The sequence below is a fragment of the Anarrhichthys ocellatus genome, unplaced genomic scaffold, assembly GCF_004355925.1.
Source record: "Anarrhichthys ocellatus isolate YVR2014 unplaced genomic scaffold, GSC_Weel_1.0 scaffold31, whole genome shotgun sequence".
NCBI classification, from domain to species: domain Eukaryota; kingdom Metazoa; phylum Chordata; class Actinopteri; order Perciformes; family Anarhichadidae; genus Anarrhichthys; species Anarrhichthys ocellatus.
The window spans coordinates 1,484,708-1,504,666 of NW_022280061.1; the positions used below are offsets into that span (position 1 = coordinate 1,484,708).

General features: G+C 39.9%; 1 protein-coding gene across 2 annotated transcripts in view; it reads right to left on the minus strand.

Annotated features, from left to right (window-relative positions):
• The window catches only part of rbm20 (RNA binding motif protein 20), a 47,928-nt gene that overhangs the window by 1,458 nt on the left and 26,511 nt on the right, over positions 1 to 19,959 (minus strand). Inside the window, exons 2-13 of one of the 2 annotated variants that reach the window (XM_031864549.1) lie at positions 13,851 to 14,886; positions 13,294 to 13,358; positions 12,744 to 12,853; positions 11,641 to 11,741; positions 5,741 to 5,887; positions 5,310 to 5,441; positions 5,150 to 5,229; positions 4,203 to 4,932; positions 4,033 to 4,119; positions 3,307 to 3,901; positions 2,778 to 2,861; positions 1,208 to 1,329 (exon numbers count right to left, since the gene is read on the minus strand). In XM_031864549.1, the coding sequence (XP_031720409.1) occupies positions 1,208 to 1,329; positions 2,778 to 2,861; positions 3,307 to 3,901; positions 4,033 to 4,119; positions 4,203 to 4,932; positions 5,150 to 5,229; positions 5,310 to 5,441; positions 5,741 to 5,887; positions 11,641 to 11,741; positions 12,744 to 12,853; positions 13,294 to 13,358; positions 13,851 to 14,886 (3,289 nt within the window). The remainder of the gene's footprint in view (positions 1 to 1,207; positions 1,330 to 2,777; positions 2,862 to 3,306; positions 3,902 to 4,032; positions 4,120 to 4,202; positions 4,933 to 5,149; positions 5,230 to 5,309; positions 5,442 to 5,740; positions 5,888 to 11,640; positions 11,742 to 12,743; positions 12,854 to 13,293; positions 13,359 to 13,850; positions 14,887 to 19,959) is intronic. The other variant, XM_031864550.1, reaches the window with a different exon arrangement.

The window sequence follows — 19,959 nt, forward strand, 5'->3', positions numbered from 1 at the left end:
ATGGGATTAAACAATTTTTATAACAATATATATATATATATATATATTCAAGAAAGCTCAGGACAAGAAAGCTGCACCTTGATAAATGTCAGCATTGCTGTCAAGTCGTCTCCACCAGCAGCATGCTGAAAACAGTTTTTCAAGCTAATTGCTCAGAGGCCGTTTTCTTTTCTTTTTCTTCTTTTTGTGCAGCAATTAAATACTTTGGTAAAAACCGGCATCTGATGCTGACTCGGATGAACTGAATTGATAATCATGTAAACAATAATTAGCTAATATCTGTGAATGTGTATGTACTGTACATGACAGACAGCACAACTGTTTAAAACTGGGGTTTTTTCCCCTCTCGGAATGTAAATCCATCAAAAGTTTGAATTGCTGCTCCTCCGGCTTGCCTCAGCTGTGGTGCAGCCGGGGACGAGAGAAATGCAAGATGACTCGGTGCTGAGTGGCCAATATTAAGAAACCGAATACAGTTTCAAGTTTACATGCAAATGTGTATGTTCGTTATGTGTTTGTGCTCATTTGTGTGCCCAGCTGACATTTTCTTTTTGATTAATGTGTTGAGTATTTTTTTCAATTAACTGTTTATGCCATAAAATGTCAGTAAGAAAGTCTTTAAAATCCTTTGTTTGTCCAACAAATAGTAGAAAGCACAAAGACATTCAATTTAAAGTCATATAATCATCAAAACTAATATTATTAGTATGCTAGTATATTAACTGTCTTTTGCAATCCTGTTTAGAAAACATCATATTTGATGTAAGATTTAAAGTAAGATTTATCCCAAAAATTAGACATACATAAGAAGAAGGGCGAAGAAACTTAATATAACAGGCATGTGCTGAATGTCTGTGAAGCGATAACTCAGCAACAGGTGGTGATCTTGTGAATCTTGCTACCAGACCACACTGACTGTGGACCACCAGCTGTGCCCACAGTACAGTGGAGTACGCCAGCATACCGGTTTAAATTTTTGATACATTTGGTAGTAAAAAAGGCGTGACAGCACATGCAGATATGTTGGATATGTACTTACAGAACATACAGCGTGTCTGCACAAACATATTTAGCCTCCTCATATAATTCGGGGACGAAAGAATGAATCCAATGTGGAATTAAAATCCAGATTCTCATGTTATTCCTTCTCATCATCATCACCATCATCATCCCGTGAAGGACCGGAGTTTCACCGATCCACGTGTACCTGTAGGTTCCTGTAGTGCACGGTGCTGCGGCAGTGAGTGGTCTTTGCAGTCTCCTCACTGTTGTAGAACAGGCCGCAGAGTTTACAGTAGAAGCCCGTCCTTGGCACTATGAACTCCACTCCTATTAGACAGCAAACGCAACTATTAAAATTCAATCCCAGAAATCAGCACCTGACAGACGAGGGTCCTCACAAAGGGTATTTACAGGGATAGCACTTAGCAATACAGTTTATACACTTTGTCTTAGTTTAAAAAATAAAATAATTTTTATTTTCACTCTATCCAAATTTTGAAAGTGAAATTATCCTGCTTATTTTATTTACTAAACAACTTTTGTGTCATTCTCAGTTATTCAAATCAACACAGAGAAACTAAAGCATGCCTCTGTCAATGCGGGCTAAATAAATACCTTATATTACCTCTCTTGGTGAACCCCTAACTACTCATCTAGCTTCTGCACTCCAACTACAATATACTATTTGATTGATTCTAGTCGACATAAAACAATTTTAAATGCAACTTTTCATTCAATTGGAATGACAAAGGACAACATATATTACCAGAAAAGATTAAACCAAAATGAAAACCTTTTATGTCACTCAGATAGGAAATAAATGATGTAAACTGCACATGAAAAATCTTCTATAAAAACACCACAATTTTATTTTCTCCTTTGATGAATGAATTAAAGAGGACGGGACGCTCTTCTCTTACCTAAAGGTTTACTACACAACAGTCAGAGCATTAATATCGCAGCAAACAACTATATGCTATCTAAAGATATAGTGGAGTAACGTCTATCTGAGAATGAAGTCACTCTCCTATTACAAAAACACATATCACATGTATTAGTATGTCTGTTATTTTAGTCCTTTAAAACACACTGTTCAGATGAGTATCAAGGTACATTTCAACAACACATATCTGGCTGTGACAATGCTATCCATGCTGGACACAGTTTGCTCTAGACACACGCATGCGCAAGTGCACACGCACACGCACATACACACGCATACACGCACACACACACATTCCCAGGGCATCATACAACAGGAATAACCAAACTCATGTGTCTGTACTGTGGGCTATTGTTGTTACACTGCACCAGGGCTTATGTAAAGTCTCCACGCAGCAGGCCCAACATTGGCCATGTGCTTGGCCGTGTCATTCTAGCCCTAATGATAATATAAATACTCATCTCTCAGGGGTGCATTTCACAACCTGCTCACGGAAATAGGTCAGCAAGTGACCAAGCAATTCCAGTCAATTAGAGTGCTAATGCAACAGGTTGTCAGTGCACTTATTAATGGTGTACATGACAACACTAAAACCGCAAGCTCCAGACTCTATGAACTTATCTCTGTGACGACCATTAAATATAGACCAGTTCAAAGACTGTTGGACTGGGTTTGATTCAGCCAGAGAAATCTGATACAGTTGTATCACTTTTTTTATGAATATTTTTTACATAATAAAAAATTGAGGATCTCATATATAGTGCGTAGAGTTCTCAATGTCAGTGTATTTTCAAACATTCTGGTTCAGAGTGATGATAAAACTTATGCTCACCCAAAGGGATGCTGTGTTCACTGACAGCTTTGTCTTGCTCACGAGATGGCGAGGGGGCCTCGATCTCTGTAAAAGGCATGTAAGCTATAAGAAAGGCAGGATGCACAATACAACACAAATTGAGCTTTTATTATCCATGATAGGAGAGAAATCACAGTATACACCACACTTTTTAACCACTAACTCACCACGATGTATTTACTTTTACTCAAAAATATATATTTTTTGACACTAGTTTTAGGACATTACATGACAGAGTTGCAGGGAATATCTGAAACTATTCCCTCAGGGAAGAAACCAAATACATAGCTGTTTACAACAATCATAACTGCAGGAAATGCATATAGTTTATAGTTGTAATGTGAAACTCCTAACTTTCTTTCTCCTTTAGAATGCCTTTTTTGGACAAAACGTAAATACTTGTCCTTATACTATATACTAAACCTATCCTTTAAGATGCTTCATGTAACTGAACGCTTGATCTCTCATGGTTCTGATGCAAACATTTGACTTCTCTTTTGAAATGTACCTTTTTGATGAATGTCATCCTTGTGTTGAACCCCATTATTGATTGTTTCCGTGACCTGTTCTACTTCCAGGGTTTTGCTGTCCTCTGAAACACAGATGTGATTTTCCATTGGCTCCTCTGATGGCCCACTTTTGGTTACTTTATCCTCTAAACATGTATCCTCCAGTGCAGCCTTGAACTCCTCACTGGAGAAGTCAATAAGGTTGGGGATTGGTAGATCCTGAGTCACTGGACTGAGTGTATGGTCTTCAGGACTGGCTGCAGTTAAAACACTCCTTGGTTTCTCCTTTACAGATGTTTCTGCCGGGTCTCCAGCATCCTCACAGAACCTTTCCTGATTAGACTTCTCATTAGATGTCTCCTGCACATCACAGGAGGAGGAGGAGGAGGAGGTAGGTGGTAGTATATACTCATCCACTGCTTCTTCCTCTGCAGACCCCTTGGGGCAGGATACATATTCTTCCAGCTCGGGAAGGTCTGGCTCAATTATGGAATCATCTTCTCCTCCCACTTCATCTACAGTGACCAGTTCCTCCATGTACTTAGGATACCAACACTCTTCATCAGTGTCATCTCCACTTTCCCCCTCCTTCACCTTAGAAAATGCATTGAGAAAAGAGCCATTAATACTCTACTCTGCAGTAGTAGTAACCTGGAGCTTTAAAGAGGTTACAGTTGCCCTGACAGGAGTTTGAATGTGTAATGAAGATCTTAATGCTTACTTACAGTGTCTCTTTCTTTGCTACTTTCAGTAGACTCTTTTGGCATATTGGTCTGTTGAGGTGAAACTGATTTTTCTTTTGACTTGCGATCCTGGAAAAAGAAATGCCTTAACAGCTGGAAGGATGTGCCACGCAAAGTATACAACAACAAATGATATTACAAAAGTTACTCACATTATTATCAGTAGTGTTTTCTTTCTCATGTTTTTCCTCAGTGATGCACCTCCTGCTTGTCTTCTTGCTCCTGTCTTTGCCTGGTGAACCCTGCCTCTTGTCTTCTAGTGTTCTGCGAAGGGGCTCCTCAGTGATCTCAAACTCAGAATGCTTCGATCTGCTGTGGTGGTCACCACCATCCCTCCTCTTTGGCTTGGTATCATGCCTCTGGTATGGAGGTCTGGGCGGCTTGTCCGACTTGTACATTTGTTCCTTCGAGTAGAACTCGCCCTCCTTATTCCTGTAAGAGCTGAAGGACATGCCTTGAGGGCTGCCTCGTGGGTGCCAGTCTCTGTTGCCCCTTATCCCTTCACCTCCACTTCCTCCTCCTCCTCCTCCTCCTCCTCCACCCTCTCGCTCATCTGCAGATCTGGAGCTGATATGATCCAAGGGTTTCTGATAAGCCCTCCGACGGTCAGCTGCCCGTCCATTTGGCCGATCGTCTTCCATACTGCCCCCATTCCTCCATAGGTCATCCCTCTCCCGTTCGTCCTCACCCCTTCTTAAGTGTGAGGACCAATCCCAAGAGCCGCTGCGGGGGCCCAGGCCATTGCTGTTTCTCTCCGGACCCCTGCATGGTCCTCCCTGGGGGCTGTGGGCTGAGCTGCATGATGTAAAACTGGGGCTGTGGGAATGAGGACTTAGTGAGCGGCTGATTGGACTGCGGGAGCGTGCTCTCTCTGGCATGTAGCTGAAAGGAGATGATGGTCAGATTACATGGAGAAATGCTCTAAAACGACACTTTGTGTTGTGATTTTGGAGATCAGAAATATCACGCAGGCTTAAGTAGTCATCTACAAAATGTTTACCTTAGTGGATTTCCATTTTGCTTTCCTCAATTAGTGACTCAAAGAACTTGGCTACACAAAAAAAGGAGCCTGATAAAGTAGAATGAAAAGTTGTCTTACTGTTCAACTTCTTGCATCTCGTCCTTTCCCCGCTGAGAGGCGATGTCCTGGATGATGGACTGAAGATCTTTACCTGGTTTCTATACAGAAAATAAATTCCAGTTAAGTAATGAGCCAACGCAGCATTTAACCTAATGTTTATTTTGTTGTTCAGCCTTACCTTGAGTTGCAGCTCCTTGTACCTCTTCGACATTCGTATAAGAAGTTTCTGATTGTCAATCGCAGCTGGAGTGAGCTGGTAGTATTGAACCATGGCCTGAGCGGCTTCAACATACGCCATCTCCAGAAATGCCTAATGGGAGAACAGAAAACAATAATCCCCCTCTGACAGTTATATGGTTTCTCTTGCATCTGCACAATAATGTTTCACATTTCACATGTCAGACTGGATTTAAGATAACCTTTGAAAATCATCATCTCAAGCTATCACATTTCATTACCGTAACAAACCACCATAACAGTTGCTTTAGTCCCTGAAACCAATGCCACGTGATATTAATGGTGTAGTTCAGTCCTAACTGAAACCTGAGTGAGTTGTACTGGTACTGATATATATGAATAAAAAAGAATCAAACAATAATATCCTTGTACCTGGTGAGTAGAGCGCATGAGGATGTAATTGGTGACTTTGCCAAAGGGGAGTCCCAGGTTGATGACATCATTCTCTGTGCAGCTGCCCTCGGGGAGGTTGCAGATGTGGACGACTCGCCCAGTTGTTGCCTTTCTGGGTGGAAATGGCTGCAAATAATAAAAACAATTACAACCATGAATGCTGTTTTAAGTATCAGACAGACCAGTATAATAAAATCCAGTACATCAATATATATCAACATCCTGCTTACAATAATATATAATAATTATCACCATGAATACTGGGCTAGTCGTCTGGTTGTGTTGAGTTGTTAACTTTAGTTAGCGTGCACTGAACCCATGTGTCATATGGTGAAGGAATCTAGCTGCAATGCGTAAGCTAACAGCTCCAACCACAGCGCCTCCTTTTCTATTTCTTCATGGGTAATTATAAAAGATATAACATGTAACTACGACAGTTACGGGGATTTTAAACTTGTTATTTTTTTTTTCACTTTTGACACAGCTAGGCTAGCAGTTTCCCCCCTGCTTCCAGTGAATCTGTAAAGATAGGCTGAACTCTCAACTGGATACACAGAAATAAAACAGAGATTAAATCAATTATTGATCCTTTCATCTAACTGTGTGCTTGATGGCAAAAAATAAAAAACTTCAAATCATAAAAGAAATGTCAGTGTGCCCTTTTAACAATCTTCATAGTACATCCGAGTCAATCATAGTGTAGGAAACTAGTCTGTCTAACATCAGTGTAACAGTATCACACAGGATGTCATGTCAGTTTCCCTCCTTAATACAATCCACCTCATTCCATCTATTAATAGTTCCTTGGCAGTAGTGCGGCAGTGATAATGAAAGTTTACTTGTTTGGATTTAGAGACTTGTCAGCTGACTGGCCCGAGACATTTCACACAAATCCCTCTGGGCTGCCAACTATAGCGACTTGCATTGCTTTTGTAACTTAATAGAAAGTGGTTAAATGAGCAGTAAATTATATTTTTCTTCATGGAGACACAGAACGCTGCATAGAGACAGTAGATATTGCATTATTATTGTTTCTGACAATCCATTGCTTTATTATTATCGTATTTACTTTTATAGATTTGTTTTTAAGGCAGATCATGTTTACAGTGTTTAGTCTTCCCTTCCTTCTCTTTTCAGATTGGGCTTTACGTGAATCTTTCCCTCTATGGACTCAAAATCACCACATTTGTCATCCTCCATCTCTGTCCAAAGCAGAATTTAGAGAACAGCCATGCTAAGACGGTAACACAGATAATCAAAAGAAATAGCTTTACGCATAGCGGAGGAGCATGTGAAGGAGAAGACTAACGTTTATCAGGCATTATATGCATCCTTTTAGTAGTTGTTTCACCTTTCCCATTAGTTCCCCAGAACAATTTACTTACTACATTTATAACTTAAAAAATGCAAAGGCAAGTACCACTGACTGATTGAATCTGTCTATCTTTATTCATCATCAACCTAGTCGTTGGACATACCGTTTGACACCTCATGTTCCCCCGAACATCATTTCAGAAAGCGGTTGTAAATTCAGAGCGTCATATATTGGAGTCTTATTTCTGCAACCATTGTGCTGCCACTGCAAGTTTTCCAGTGCCCCTTCTCCTCCTCCTCCTGCTTTGCTGACTGATGGACCTGACAGACAGTTACATGTGCGGGACAGACTGGGGTCTTAATACCACCTCGGACCAGCAGCTAGGCTCTCTATTTTTACAGGGAATTTGTTCAGGGAAAACATCAACACTAACATACACTTCACACTGGGTGAGGTGTAGAATGTATGAGGAGGAGGAGGAGGAGGAGGAAACTTTTGCAATCTCAAAATCACTTTACGATGCATGTTGAAACATAATCAGAGCCAAGTATATCAGTATTGATAACATACATGAAGCACTGATCACAAATTGTTAAATAAATTACATGTGATTGTACCCAAAACAAAATCTGATATTAGTAGTTATTAATAAACTGACTTTCTTTTGAAAGGGTACTTTTTGCTTTCTCAACTCTTTTTCGATGCGGATACTATACATTTTAGGCAGTTATTTCTGTCCACAAATTGTGGAAAAGACATATAACTATCCATACAACCCCAATCAAATGATGATCTGTATGAGCCAGATCAGTGAATTTCGATGCCATAGCTGAATGGTTTCTGGCCAGCAGTTGATAAGAGCAATAATTCTATCAACAGCTCAGTGGCATCACCAGGACACACAAAGGTCAGAGCAGGTTGGGTTCATTAAACAGATCCAGGAATAGGCTGTTTATGTCCTTGCGATATTAGAGAGAAGAGTCACTAATGTGTGACCTGTAAAATGTTGTCTGTGTCTGGAAGCTCAGACAGTTTGACCACGGCATTGATGTCACAGTCAAGGTTGGATCATGCTTTGAACGGTAGCTGTTCCTGTTAACCGCACACCAGAGGCACAGAGTTATGCCATGTCAATACCACTCACAGGGAGGCACCACACCGCCAGGTTATCCTTAAAAATTAGATTTTTTTTTTTTACACAAAAGTTTTGTTTTTGTTGTTCCATATATTCAAAGCCCCGTAATAGAGGGGCTTTGAATATATGGAGCAACACCGTAGTTAAACAATGTCATGGTTTTATGCTTTAAATCACCCACACAAAGCAGGTTATGCACTTACATTCACTACAGTTTGATTCTAAGAATTAAGACCAATTAACCTGGTCAGCTCCAAAAAAATAATTTGATTGAATTGGAAATTAATTATGAAAGAAAAATACCTTGTGTAATTAATGATTCTCTATAACGTTTGCTTCGTCACATCTTAATTTTGCTTTTATTTCAATTTAGCCCAAAGACAATAGGAAAAAATACATAATTTCTTGTCTTAAATGCACTTTTCCATAAATCTACCAATCAGACAATTTGCACCCTACACTGCAGTCAACAGTGGTAATGTCTTTACCTGCCAGAGTGTATTCAGCCATATGTTCTGTGGCTGAAACACTCAACACTATGTCCTGCTGAACAACCATTTCACACTGAGTGCTTTCCTGTTTTCACTGACAGCGTGCCGACTATCATTAGCTGGAATCTCTCCGCAGGACATGTCTGTTTGTTTGTACAAAGCAGGATCCATGTTGGAGGATCCAGGGAGGTAGTCAGTCTGGTTTCACAGTTTCTCCCCACGTTCCTTCACACGCCTATCCGTCAGATCGCTTTACCCGTCTCTCACCAGTCTGAAATGTTACAACACTGCCTTCGGGGTGTGACCAGGGGGTCTTAAGGTCTGTGCTCTTCACAGCAGTTAGCTGTAATCCTGTGTTTATCTCTGTTTGAGTTGTCTTATCACATAAAGCTACTGTTTTACTTCCAGCCGGGCTGCGGAAAACTGCAGTCCAAACTAAGGACTGCTTTGTATGTGCAAGCATGCAAAAGATATGCATGCATGTGCTAATGCACGTGTGTGAGCTTCTCTGTACAGGTTGTGCTCATTTTTGTATATTTTGACTTTCATATCCAAACATACATAAATAAAACTTCATACATCGAAAATAAATTGACAAGTTATCATTGCATGCGGTGGTGCGTGTGCATTTGTGTGAGTGCTCTCTGTTGAACACAGGGCTTAAAAACCAGAAAAAAACCCCAACTGTTCCGCTTCGACAGGTGTGTGTTTATAGCAACCAACATTAGCTCATGCAGCACAGCCTATAAATATTTTCCCACTGCTACAATAAAACTCTTTGTCAATAACCGACCAATGAAGTGTATGACTTTCATGTTACTGAGTTCAGGCTCATGTTAAATTGGCTGATACAAAACAGCAGAGTTACGCATGTTTGTTGAAACGGAAGAAGTGGTTTTACAGTGGAAGGAATGTAAGTTAAATATAAATATATATATATATATATAGTTTATATATACAAACGTGTATATATATATAGAACCTTGGAATGAGCCATTTATACTGGAGGAGCGGGTCCTCTTCACTGAGCCAACTGTCATGTTTCTACAGTAGCCTTGAGCAGACAAACCAAACATGGGCCTTTCTCTTTTTTCGTGTTTTCGCATTGGCTGGTGAAACCTTTTTGGTTTTCTTTTGTTATATTATATCGAATCTTAATCAATATCAAATATTAGTCATGCAAATGAAAAACTGCATCCTACATTTTTTAGGATGCATTTTCGATAGTGTGAATAGTGTGTATACTGTATAATGTGGCTTAATTAAGGAGCTTTTGGGACAGGGCCTGAACATTTCCTGTAAAGGTTGGTATGGTATGTTTCAAGAAGTGCAACTAAATACACAACGGACAGTGTGTACAGTATATATCTGTGTGCAGGTATGTGTCTAACATAATGCCCGCTGACTGTTGAAAGCTGTGTGCCCGGCACTAGAGTTGGCTTTCCACAGGTTTGGTGGGGCTAATTCTCACCTTGCTCATCTGCTGCACTTTGCTTTTCAGGACACCTCTTCGTGATGGACGCCTATCAACAGCTGCTGTTTTTCAACCCCAGTCAGCGGCCAAAACTTTTGGACAGGCTAACCGACTGTGGGTCAGCAAGCAGTGACAAATCATTTCCTAACAATACTCAAATTTAATTGTAGCCAAAGGCAAAGTGATGAGATTAACAAGAGCTTTTCTTCATTATTGGTACCCTGACACGTTCCTACAATGTACTATATTTGCACCCTCCACTGTAATCAAAGTTTTAAATTTGAGTAAGTTAACAGACTGTGTGGCTTAGCACTAAAATAAATATTCATAAAAATGAATAGTCTTATAATTGTTAAATAACTTCTGTCTATGCAATATGGATAAAACCTTCTGGACTAATGCTCATTTAAATTATTTTCTTTTTATCACGTCATGCCATGCAAGCGTCATGCCATTCAAATCCTGCATCATTCAGTCAAAGTGATTGCATGATAGCTTTGTTACACGTGTAAGTCGAGCAAACATTTTTTCTGAATTGCAAAAAATCAGTTAGCTCTTAACAGTACTTGAGTGCTGTAGTGTGAGCATTGGACTGTGCAGAGCGTATGTGGACAGCTGCTTTAGTTAACATGAAACGGTTTCTGTTTTTAAAAAGCAAACAATTCAAGACGCTGCTGAGTTGTGTCCGGTCTTAAAGTTTTACAGTAGGACGCACTTACAAATGGGAAATGTGTGTCACCCTGCCTAAAATAAAGCCAATGTAAGTAACAATAAAATAATCCCAAAGTAAGAATAATATTTGAATACAAATTCACAAATGTCCCCTTCTATATAACAACTTCCGTTTTTTGTCATATAAACCCATTTTACTGCATCAAATGTATCCAGGGGCTGAATAATAATTAAGTGGTAAAATAAGGATATTAGAAAAGTCTCAACACTTTCTTTTATAGCCAACATTTTAATGACACAGAGTGGAAAAAGAGTTGTCCAGCCCAGACAAAGCCTGCTGTTGGGCTAGCAGCTGTCAACAAGAGGATCTGGGTCTATTAATTAAGCAAACACCTTCTGGCTCCATTCATTACACACTTTGCATACTTTTTCCTGCTGCTGAGCAACACATTATTTTAAGAAACACAGAAGAAATGCAGTATTAAACGTAATTAGAGATAAAATATAATAACATATCATCTTACTCTGCACCAAAGAACACCAATGAAAGCTGGCCATTGTCCTCTGAGTCTATTAATGCAACAGTCATTATTAGAGTCAAATATTATTCATTAATCACCATCAATCAATTTCCGTGAAACAAGATATGATCAAGGTATAGCCGTGTTCATGTTCAAGGATGACAGCTGGTCCTTTTCACTGGCATTCTTCCAAGCCGGTCACAAAATGAGATTTATATGTCAAGGGCAAACTCTAATAATCCTGAGGAAAAAAAACATACATTTGTCTGACCTTTGACTCTGGCTGGTGTGAGACGAATCCCGTATCTGACGCGGGATAAGTCGTCATGGCTGCAACTGGCAAGTATGATGCATTGGCTCCTGTAGATACATCTGTGGAAACGATTTGAAATCTGGATTTAATAACCTCTGCATACAGTCAACCAAGTGTGGGATGAAGTTATTTGTTGACACGCATTGTTATAAATATTACTTACAAAGGGAATAATTCAAATCATGATTAGTTATTTTTCTTTTTATTATTTTGTTGTTTGTGTTGTATAATTATGGAATTTTAAAACACTGGGTTGACACAAAACATGCATCAGTGCTAAAACTGACATCTGAGAAGTACGGTGATACTGTCAATATCCTCTCAGGTTCTCAGTTACACTCTGTTATGCTGTTTGTTTCTCCCCAGCAGTGGATTGGTGTTTACAACCGACAGTTTGAAACTGCTTAAATACAGATAAATACAAATGTTGAATCAAGGCTTATTTCTAAATTTTAAAAACATAATTTTTTTAAACTTACAACTAGTTGAATGTGCTGTACTTATAATGATATGGCTTGATTTCTCATCATTGGCCCATGGTGCTGGCTTACTACAACAGTTGTGTGGGTAGCTCAAAACAAGACATGAATTGTCCTTCTTATTTACAGCTATTGTTCCCCAACCTTTCTAAACACTGAACTATAAGAAGAATCAACAAAAGGCAACACATGTACCAGTAAACAACGGTTATCTGAGTGAAGAGACAATCTCTCCAACTTAAGGCTGCTCAAAGAGTTACGTGCAAAGGCTCATTCAAGCTGCCTGCGACCAACCACAGGTGGTTTGCCTTTAAATTATACAGAAGTGATAAGTGATATAGAAAGGGATATAGATATAGGGTGGACAGATACTGTCGATAGGGTAGAAAACTGCTGCTCAATTTGTTTCAGAGTAGATAAGCATTGGACAAGCGACATCAGCTTTATGGATTTGCAGTTATTAATATGTGCAACAACAACTGCATCTATCACGCTGTTTCACATATTCCGGCAATCAGATAAACATCACTTTAACATTGCTGACAAACAGAGGCAGTTGTGGTGACATATGGGTTACCTTACCTTGACTTGCAGCAGAGTAGACCATGGCGTTCGTCCCTCCGGGGTTCAGACCTCCATCAGAAGACCTACCGACAGCGTAGTGAACAGCTCCAGCCGATACCACAGAGGAGCTGCAACAATCAGAGAAGGCTGATTTTAGCTGCCTCTCCCCTGCCTTGCTTGCTCATATCTAGTGACAGAGCTCATATTCATAGAAACATGCCAGCCGTATATAGAGCAAGGAAAAGCAAAATGAAATGCTTCAAACTCGAGAGATATTGCTCTGAACTGATCAGCATAGTGCTAAAACTAAAACAAACATACTGTAACACAGCTGGTAAGCGAGAGGGGAAAATATCCAACTATGGTCAAGGTTAATTATAAAAGTAACATTTTTTTAGCTATTATTGTTTGAAAATGAACTAAAAACAAAATGTCCCGTGTGAGGCCACTAGCTTTGTGAACATCTCAAATTGTCAGTCAATAGTAAAACAACACAGTAGAGAACATTTTGCAATCATGACCTACTTTCAACTCTGTTCGATACATTTTTGAGCAGCAAATAACTCACCTTTCGTTTGTGTACAAGGTACGGTTCTGCAGGTGTAGCTTTCCCTTCACGTGATGGTCCCAGTCCTAAAACACACACGCACACCATCCGAACATAGTCTCAGACAGCTTGGAATCACTGGAAGCTCACTGCTTGCCCTCCCATGGTAGGTCTTACATACCCGGTGTATAAGCTCATGGCTGAGAGCAGTTAAAGAGACAACATCTTGGATTGGTTAGTTAGTGGCTGCTCCTTAAATCAAAACATTTAGCGACAGTATATTAGCTATTTTCAGACTGAAATGCCAATTTTCTAATCCAAAGCCAGGACATTAACCCATTTTAGTGATTGAATAACATCAAATGACTTCTTGCTTAATTTGAAGACAAACTTGCCCATTTGTTCAACACTCCATTGTCTATTTTCAATTAAGATGTAAGCTGAAAAATGTTAAACTTGCTGGTGAATCATTCTGTATAGTTTCAGGCATTACAGTTACATGTATATGCTTACAAAACAAGCAACTCCTCATACATTTACATGCAAGCATTTATATTGTGAGTGATGGGTTCACTCACCTTAAGGTTGTAGACCTTCTTGTCACAGATGCTACACTGGTGTGGCAGTTGATTGGGTGTGACAGCATGGTAATCATTGAATTGGTAGGGCTGAAGTGTCCTGGTACCTGAAGATACGGTTTCCTCATTTCCATGCAGGGGCTGGTAGCCCCCAAACCCCTGCGAGCCACTTGAAGCAAAAGAGGAAATCCCACTACTGGGATTGAACTTGGGGTCAGGGGTTGGCTCCTCTGGGTTATACAGTTCTGTTCTGGACCGAATTGGCTGCCCAGCTGCTGTCCACACATTGGCAGCATTAGAAACCCTGTCCACCCCTCCAGTGTGACTCAAGTTAGCGGGGCCTTTCCATTGCTCCTTAAGCCCAGTGGAGTTATAAACATTCATGTTCTGCTCATTGACACTAAACCCAGATTGTTGTCCCAGCACATCACAACCATAGAAATCTCTCTGAAAACCAACGTTGTTCATGTTTTTTGCATGAGTGTTAATCACCGTGTACTGTCCATCACCAGCTGTGGCTGACGCTCCAGATGTTGCACCAACTAAGTTGTACTGAACACGCCTGTCAGTATCAGAAGGGTAAGTTGACGCTGATGTTTTACCATACTCCGCACTCTGTTGGCCCACCGCCCCCACTCCACCAGGGTGGTTCACTCTCACATTCCCTGGGTTTTGGTTGAATCCCCCCCCAGCCAAGGCCCCCAACGCTGAATTTGAAGAGGGAAAACCTAGCACTCCCGTGGGGAAGGCACCCTGAGGGTTCCTAACCATAGTGTTCCGTAGCTGATTGAACAGGGGTTGGGACATGGCGACATTGGAAAGAACCTGATTGAGAACAGTGGCAGCAGCGGCTGAATTGCCACCCTGAGCCAGTTTCAGGCGATGGAGGGTAAGCTGGGCCTGGAGCTGGGCGAGCTGGAGGCTGGCTGGGCTCAGGAGGAACTGCTGGTTCTGCTGCTGAGGCCCCGCCTGCACACCACCTGCGCCTACCTGGAGGCACTTATTATTGCCGCTGTCCACGGGCACCGTACTGATGCTATGGGGGAACAAAAAATAAACATCACATATCTCAAAGGACAAATCCACTCACCTTGTTAGATTTCACAGAATAGCTGAGAAGGGAACTACTAATGAACAGGATATGAAAGTATGGGTGGTTGAATTAAACACAAATTAGATACACTTAATACTATCTACAAGTGAAGTAGTGGAGGGTGGTTTTCAATTTTCAGTTACTATAGGTGAGAAATCTGGCATGCAAGAGCAAAGGATAAGTCTTTATTGTGAATAATATGTCAATTTCAAATGTTACTGCTGTCTAAAGCAGCACATTTTGTCTTAATATCCAGCACAAAAAAACATTGTTTTGCTTTCAGTTAAGTTCACACTGTTTTCAATCATCACACCACTTCACTACCATTATTGGCTGCTAATGTCACAACTGTGGCTGGTGATTATGCTTAATGCAGATATTGTATACGATTACAAAACTACCAAAAAAGGACCACTTTTGCGCAGTTTTGATCATAGAACTACAAAATGACATTTAGTCCACTGCTTTCCTTTTCTTATTGGCATCAACTGTTAGAAAGTCTCAGTTCCCCATATTCACAGACTGTGTAACTGTGCTGTTCTCTCACCTAACAATGGTAAGCAAAGGTATTTTCTTTACATTGTGTGGCTGATGACAGTAGCTAGGAAAGATGGTTATGTCAGCTGGGGTGCAGAACAATATGCCCAGAATATCTCATATTCTATAATTCCTTGGTGTCTTTTCTGTACTCAGGAACTGGTAAGTTTTCATCAACCAAAATTTTTAAATCTTAGGATTCTTAACCTCTGTCCGTCTCCTGGTGTCAGATATGATTGTCCAGATTACTGACGAGTAAAATCCCCTACGAGGTACGTGAACTCCGAAATTCCTCCTGAAGTTCTTCTCTCAGACCGTAGAGATAAGTAGACAGCAGCCTCCTTCGACCATTTGCATTACAAATAAAGCAATGTAAACGTAAGCAGGAAATAGCTTTCATGTTGCAATCAACAGCTCTTGCTACTTTCAGTGTGCGTTTTTATCACAATAGCAAACGTAGTTCATACACTGTTTCACTGAATTCTAACCATCATATGGAACATGATGGATTTCACCTTCCACAGAGAGGTGACAGCACATCTACCACGGACCGGGTGCTGCAACATAATTTCAATTTCTCGGATACAGAGCGAGTTAGTTTAAGTAGAAGAGGGACAACTGTTTAAAGCACGGTTCAGATATCAATAGGTTAGCTGCTGAAGCGCCCATTTTCCTACACTGCTCCGTACACCAGGTTCTTACAACCCAAACTGTTAATAGCACTTAGAACCACATCACCAACTGGTGCTGTGACCATGTTTGACTGGCCTGTCCTTTTCTGATGAATGTTCTCACGAGCTGTCTAAACTTAGTCTACTTAACTATTCATCACATCATCTATGTTAAGCACCTGGCAGTGCCCTATCTATAAAGTACTCCTACCAACCCTGCTAAAAGGTGACAAGCCAATGAGATTAGACATGGTGAATTCTCAAATTGTTCGAGAACAAGATTTGTCAGCCACAAAGTTCGCATGATGCACTGCATTATGGTTATTTGTGATCACATTTCCACAGATTCTTCTTAAAAGGTTGTACTGCACATGCCGAGAGAAGGATCATAATAAAACGGGTTGTGGTTGTCCTTTTTAAATATGGGGCAGAAGAAGAGACATTTTAAAATATGAATTTATGCAACTGAATCTTGCAGAGGATTATCGCTTCCAGGTCTGTCTTCCTACTGGCTTATGTAGTTGTTATGTGGTTTTGCGATTACATTGCCACTTCATAAACTCATCATAAAACAACCATAGTTTATACGCTAGGCTATACTGAGCTATATAGTACCCTGCTGTCGACATATGGTCCCGAAATCAAACCCTGATATTGAAAATGAAAACTCAACAAAACTCAAAACTAACAGGACAAAATAAAAAATAAATAACAGTAATGAATGTGATTAAATGGTTTAAAAATATATAACAATACACATTTTATGAAAAACTTAATTTAGAGCAGCTTCAGTCACTACAACCACATGGGTGTTTTTGTCGAGTTTAATTTGGATGTATTTGCGATACATACAATAACAAAAACATAAAACATACCTATAAAATAACATGCCATAGTCTAAGGAGTGACATGTGTAATTATGATAACTGACTCACTTTTGGACAGTTGACAGTTATTAGTTTCACTGCCGATTGTACACACTCTTAAGCATGCTGATGGAGAGATATACTTACCCCCATTCCAGCTTATGACTCAGAGCTATAAATACTGGAGCTGCCCCCCCCCCCCCCCCCCGACACACACTGTCCTTAATAGACTAATATGGACTCTTGGGCTACCAGCACAATGTGCTAGACAGACACTTCAGACACATTTTGTGATGAAGAAAGGGACAATAGGTGTCAAGGTGGATAGCCAGAGAGAAAAACTTGTAAATATAATGATGAGGAAAATCAACAGTATCTCAGTGTTATACTGTGATTTAATGATCTTAGTTTGCAATAGTGGACACAGCCGCACCGCCCGGACACATTCCTACTACAACTGCCGTGGAATATCTACCTTTTGTTATTTGCATTCATTTACAATAAAATGTAAAAGATATTATAATGTTAAAAAAGTTATAATGCTTTATTAGAATATTTGTTATCAAAGAGTACCAGAGAGTAGCTAAATATGTGTAGTACCTCTAATGTCTTATAATAATAACAATAAATTCGATATTCTTTCTGGTTAATGACAAATTGATGAACTCAAGTGATTCAGAAATTGGGCAAAATTTAAGAAAATCTGCTCAGTCAAGAGCATTGTTTGGTCTCTGCATTTGGGCAGATGTTATGTATGGATTATCTACTCTTTTTATCATAAACTTAAACCAGGAACACAAATGTCTTAAGAAAACATAACACATGTTGAGCAACCCAGACAGTTTACTTTCAAGAATATTTGCTCATTTATCTGATGCTGATGACCAGAGCTGACATCAGGCTTTCAGTTGCAGAACAAAATGTATTGAAGAATGAAATCTGTCTGTAGTGATGAAGTCAGTTTTATGAGGAAGAAAATAAATTTAAATTACATAAAATACATCTTAAAAGTATTTTTTACAAACTCTTTAATGTAAGTGTTCACAACTGTATTGCTATTGAAAATGGTGGCCAAATGTTCATAACATTATGTATGAGATCAGAATATAATATACAGATCTCATTATTGGCTGTGATTTCTTGACCCTTCTATATGTTTTATATCTATTTTTTTAAACAACACCCCAGTCTGTTCTCCGTGTGGTACTGTTGCTCTTCGGGAATGACCCCTGACAGCCGAAAAAGCCCCTCACAGTCAAAGCCATGTCATAGCAGAGCTTATTAGCTCAGTCTTAAGAATAGCTTCATGTGGTTATTTAAATACTCCTGCACGTAAACAAATCTCTGTTTCATTTCACAATTTTAAAAGCAAGAAAGTACGCAATGCATGAAGAACAGCATCGGCTTAAAAAATATGCAATATCTGTATCATTGTAGTGTACGTGCGACATACAGTATACATGTTAAAGTACGGAGTAGCAGAATCAGTGTCTGTAATGTTCAGAGTAATGTACTTTCTCAGCTCACAATGCTTTAACCTACACGAGGCTTATTAAGATAAACACTATAGGTTAAATCAAGTGAACTTGTTTAGATATATCGATCTTTTCTGGCCATTTGACCTGAGTCCCATTTTATTTACCTATTCTGGTAATTCTGCCTGTCCAGACTTTGTTTTCTTACTTTGACCAAGTATCCACTATGAACAAGGAAAAGTGTACATATTGAAATGAATATGAAGTGATAATGCGTAGGCTTCCCGTCCAGTGCAGGTCTACTGATCAATTTGTTAAAAGAAACCTAGGAATTCATTTTCAATTTAAGCAAATATTCAAATATCATGCAGAAATGGCCGCTATATTTGAAATGACGCCTGTCTGCTCTTGAGGCCAGACTCCTCAATCAACCGACAAAAGGTAACAATTAAATGTGAACATTTATCGGCAACAATTTAATGGTCATTTACTACAGACGTGACCCACTGCTGCGTCATTCAGTTTGCAAAAAAAGGAAATGATCTGAATTATAGACAGCTGACATCAATATCAACTTTAAAACTAAACATGCTTAAATATTGCAAAATATTTCAACTATCTGAAAGGTCAACATCTCTCTGTACACCTCTCAACAAATGTTTGCCCAGCCGCCTACCAACACAATATAAGTTAAGATGAGCAAACTGCATTGAATATGTATATTTTATCAGAACAGCTTTGAAAAACAAATCTACTCTGTTTTCAAAGTCTAATTCGAAGCCACATTGTCCTCGCAAAGTAGAAGAAAAGACACACACACATGCACTTTCGCAAAGATTAGAGGCAGCTCCGTAGTCATAACAAAACGCCACATGGGCCCAATCCGTTCACAGAGCCTCATTGGAGGAAGTAACGAATTAGAAGGATTCAAGTCCAGTCCAGCTACAGAATAGCCCTCAACCGAGTCCACTGAAACATCCAACAAAAACATTCCACGATGTCCAAACACACCGCCGCTGTAAAGACAGCTATAAATCGTGCCTCAGTGCCGACCGCCCAACTCAGTGCAGCTGACAAGACTTACCACCTCATACACTATATACTATAACAGGCTTATACTGAAAAGACACCTGGACGTATTGCAGAAACACACCAACCTTGAAAAGACAGGCAGCGGAAGTCCAAGCTACACCTCTGACACTAAACTCTGCACTGCTTGTCTGCAGCCTGACCTCTGTCAGAGACTGACGTATAAGTCTCTACCCACTAACATGACGACTATGCTGGCACATGTACATTAGCATAACATCACTTCTAGGGGTCTTCACCCTATGTGAGTGTCACGCTGCTCCCCTGTGTTACTGACCGCTGGACAAGCAGTAGGAGACGCATGTGATGAAAAGTCACAAGTGGTCAGAAAGTGTGTGTGTGTGTGTGTGTGTGTGTGTGTGTGTGTGTGTGTGTGTG